At 36.3% G+C, this 3433-nt stretch overlaps 1 protein-coding gene across 3 annotated transcripts in view; it reads left to right on the top strand.

Moving 5' to 3' along the window:
- The window catches only part of LOC105157702 (DNA repair protein RadA), an 8342-nt gene extending 5201 nt beyond the window's left edge, over window positions 1-3141 (top strand). Inside the window, exons 9-16 of one of the 3 annotated variants that reach the window (XM_011074148.2) lie at window positions 403-468; window positions 665-820; window positions 946-1023; window positions 1269-1307; window positions 1769-1851; window positions 2062-2134; window positions 2707-2812; window positions 2893-3141. In XM_011074148.2, coding sequence (XP_011072450.1) covers window positions 403-468; window positions 665-820; window positions 946-1023; window positions 1269-1307; window positions 1769-1851; window positions 2062-2134; window positions 2707-2812; window positions 2893-2921 — 630 coding nt within the window. In that variant the 3' untranslated portion in view covers window positions 2922-3141. Of the gene's footprint in view, window positions 1-402; window positions 469-664; window positions 821-945; window positions 1024-1268; window positions 1308-1768; window positions 1852-2061; window positions 2135-2706 lie in introns of all 3 variants that reach the window. The other 2 variants (XM_011074147.2, XM_011074149.2) reach the window with 2 other exon arrangements.

Raw genomic sequence — 3433 nt, 5'->3', positions numbered from 1 at the left:
TCCTTTTCATTGGATTTACCATATTTAGAATGATAATCTTAAGTGATACAGTGAAATGTTATTGGCTAATGTTTCACCATAATATTCCTGCCTTATCCATTTAAGCTTTAAAATATGCAGGCATACTGAAAGAGCTTCGTCAGGAAGTCATGATTTGATCAAATCTCATTCCTAACCCACTCACGATTTTATTAAATCCCATTACCTACTGGAAGTGGAAAAGTAACTTCTGGACTTTCTTTATTGTTTCCAAATTTAACATTTATAAATTGTAATTCACTTTGTCTGTTTTTCTTTCTATCCACCATGCTTCTCCTATGCAATTCTTGAGTGTATTCTATTATGTGCTATACAGAACTTTATCTTGATCACACTGACTACAATAAGTATGGATGTTTTCAGGGTGAGAAATATTCATCACATCGATTGCTTAGATCAGTGAAGAATCGATTTGGCTCCACAGATGAAGTATAAAACGGTTCTAGTTATGACTTTTAATTTCTCAATATCCATCTTGTTAACTTGAGTTGCATTTCTCTTAAGTGTGAACACAAATATTGCAATATTTGTCCATATTATAGAATTCCAATGGTAAGATGCTGCTATTGGAGAGAGCCATGAATTTAGCTTATCTGTTGACAAGGGAATGGTAATTTTGTGTCAGCTAGGAGTTTTCAAAATGTCAGTGTCCGGACTGCAAGGAGTTCCAAATCCCAGCGAGATGTTCTTAAGTGAGCAGCACTCTGATTCAGACTACCTAGCTGGGTTGGCTGTAGCTGTAATTATGGATGGATCTCGAGCATTTCTTATTGAAGTCCAGGTAGTTGAAGTATTTAGGGCTTTTATTATGTGATATATCCTGGCGATATCTGAATTTTGGAATATGATTTTGAAACTTTCCATTGGCTCTCTTTACTCTATGATATTGTTAATTTTTCCCGGTAGGCATTATGTGTAGCTGGCTCATCAGTTCAGAGGCATGTTAATGGTGTTCAAGGTAGCAGAGCTGACATGATTATTTCAGTGAGTGATTTTTCTAAATTTGTTACTTCACTGGGTGCTTATGTTGAGTTTTTTCTGTGATTGAGCTGTTTCTGGAATGCTGATTTTAATTTCAGAAACTAAATGTAAGACCGTTTGGGTGATGCATAGTTTATTGCGATTAATTGCTCTATTTTTGCTACACATTCTACATTAAATTCTTTAATAACTGACAAGGGGACTTCTTTAGAACAGTATGCCAATGATCTCACATGTACTTTATGCAGGTTATTATAAAGCAAGCTGGTCTCAAGCTGCAAGAGAATGTAAGGACCTATATGCTTTCTCTGTTCAAGCTTTATGTGTTTGTTTGTATTTCTGCCCTCATGTAGGAGTTCTGTTTTTGCATTTCAATTTTCCTTTCTATCGGATCTAATTTTCGTTCAAGGTGACAGCCTGCAGAATCTAACTATCGCTCCAGAGTCCACAGGCAGAGATAAATATTTACTTGTTTCAGTGGTTTAGTGTTGGTGGATCATATAATTGTCAAATATATGTTTTATTGAATGAAGCTAAAATGATTAGCATGATACCAACTTATATCTCTAATTTTTGGTGAGCTTTTGAATGATTACAAGGAAGATACTGGTGATGATTTTCTTCTCAGATTCAAAATGGTTTAGTTTATTTAATTCTTGTCAGAATCATATGCGATCACTTGAACCATGTTGTGATAGCAGAAGATTACCTTCTGTCATCTGTTCTAATTTCCGTTCTCGTTTTGTAGGGCATCTTTCTTAATGTCGTTAGTGGGGCTACCTTGACTGAGACAGCTGGGGATCTAGCAATAGCAGCCGCAATTTGCAGCAGGCATGGCTCTGATAACAATTGACTTTCATCATTTTTTAACTGGTCATAATTGCTATTTCTTTACTGTAATAAGAGTATGAAATACTGCCACACCCATGGTTAGCCCTTTAGAAAATATATAAATTGTTTAAGGGTAGGTTTCATGGACGTGCACTTTATTTAGTTCTGTTTCCTATTTTAGTGAACGAAATGTTATTGCTCTCTGTTCAGCTTCTTGGAATTCCCCATACCCAATGGCATAGCATTTGTTGCGGAAGTTGGTCTTGGTGGTGAACTTCGCCTGGTACGTGACTTTCCACATTTTACATTTAGCTTAGGGAACAGTAAAAAAGACAAATATTTTCAATTAATTATTCCATTTGTGATTTGGATTATTACTGTTGGAATTTTGCCGGGTATGCTGCTGCAATATAATGTTTATGAATTTGCTAAACCACCATGGGAATTCAAATGCATGTATAGCTTAGTGATGGCCACAAATTAAATCCTCATGATTTTCCTTCTTTCTTCTGCAAGATGTCAAGAAGATTTTGGTATCTTATTGCTAGAATTTTCATAAAGATATTTGCTTTCTCCTAATTTATTGGAGAATTGCATTGTTTATGCGAAGGATCGGAACATGCCAATGCATCTTCACCTCCCCGCAAAGTATTAATTTTCTCATTATATTTGTATTTCTAGGTTTCAGATCCATTAGCTAGTGACTTAAGTTTGAGTAAACTATAACGCTTTGAATCATATTTGCTGCGTGAACATAGGCATGTGAAAGTGTAATTTTCTTATATTTATTGGCAAAATCTGAACACATTGACACAACTATAATCTTTATCCTGATTTTGCTTCCAATAACCACAGGTACCTCAACTGGAGAAAAGGGTCAACACCCTGGCAAAGCTAGGATATAAGAAGTGTATTGTCCCTAAGTCGGCCGAGAAGTCTTTCACAGACCTGCAGCCACAGGGTATGCAAATCTTGGGATGTAAGAATTTAAAGGAGATGATTAACACTGTCTTCACATAAAGCTGACAAAGATCTTTGCAGAGGTCGTCTCTTTACCACCTACACTCTAGCAGCGCAGAATTTGGTGTACATATTACAGCTGTAAAATTGTCCGCTATAGTATCTTGTAGTTTTCCCTGGTTAAAGTAATGTTTTGTTCAGCACCATTGAAGGCAATTCCCCTCTTTTATGGACTCTAAATTTACAATCAACCGTTCTGGACGAGAAATGGTTCCTTGTAATATTGTTTATTTGTGTTACTGTCGCCATGTACAAGCAGTTAATGGTTCACTAGCGTCTCTGGAGATGCATTCTGCATGCCACATTTTTCCTAGTGAAAACACATCCATGTTAATTTTATGCGCCTGCACTTCAATATTTTGTTGCTCCAGCAAATTGCAAGCTAACAGCAGGGGAAAGATAAAATTCATTTGTCCTGAAATAAGTAGAATTGCAATGTTTTGCATAGCAAGAAAGCGTCCCTTACATTGAGAAAGAAAGAAACAAAAAACAGATTATGAACAGCACCCAGACGTTTTACCTGAAGGTTACTCCTCAGGGATTATCCCCAGTTAGCAGTTGG

This window comes from Sesamum indicum, linkage group LG3, assembly GCF_000512975.1.
Source record: "Sesamum indicum cultivar Zhongzhi No. 13 linkage group LG3, S_indicum_v1.0, whole genome shotgun sequence".
Taxonomy (NCBI): Eukaryota; Viridiplantae; Streptophyta; class Magnoliopsida; order Lamiales; family Pedaliaceae; genus Sesamum; species Sesamum indicum.
The sequence above is the reverse complement of the archived record's forward strand: the minus strand, read 5'-3'. Positions and strand labels throughout refer to the sequence as shown.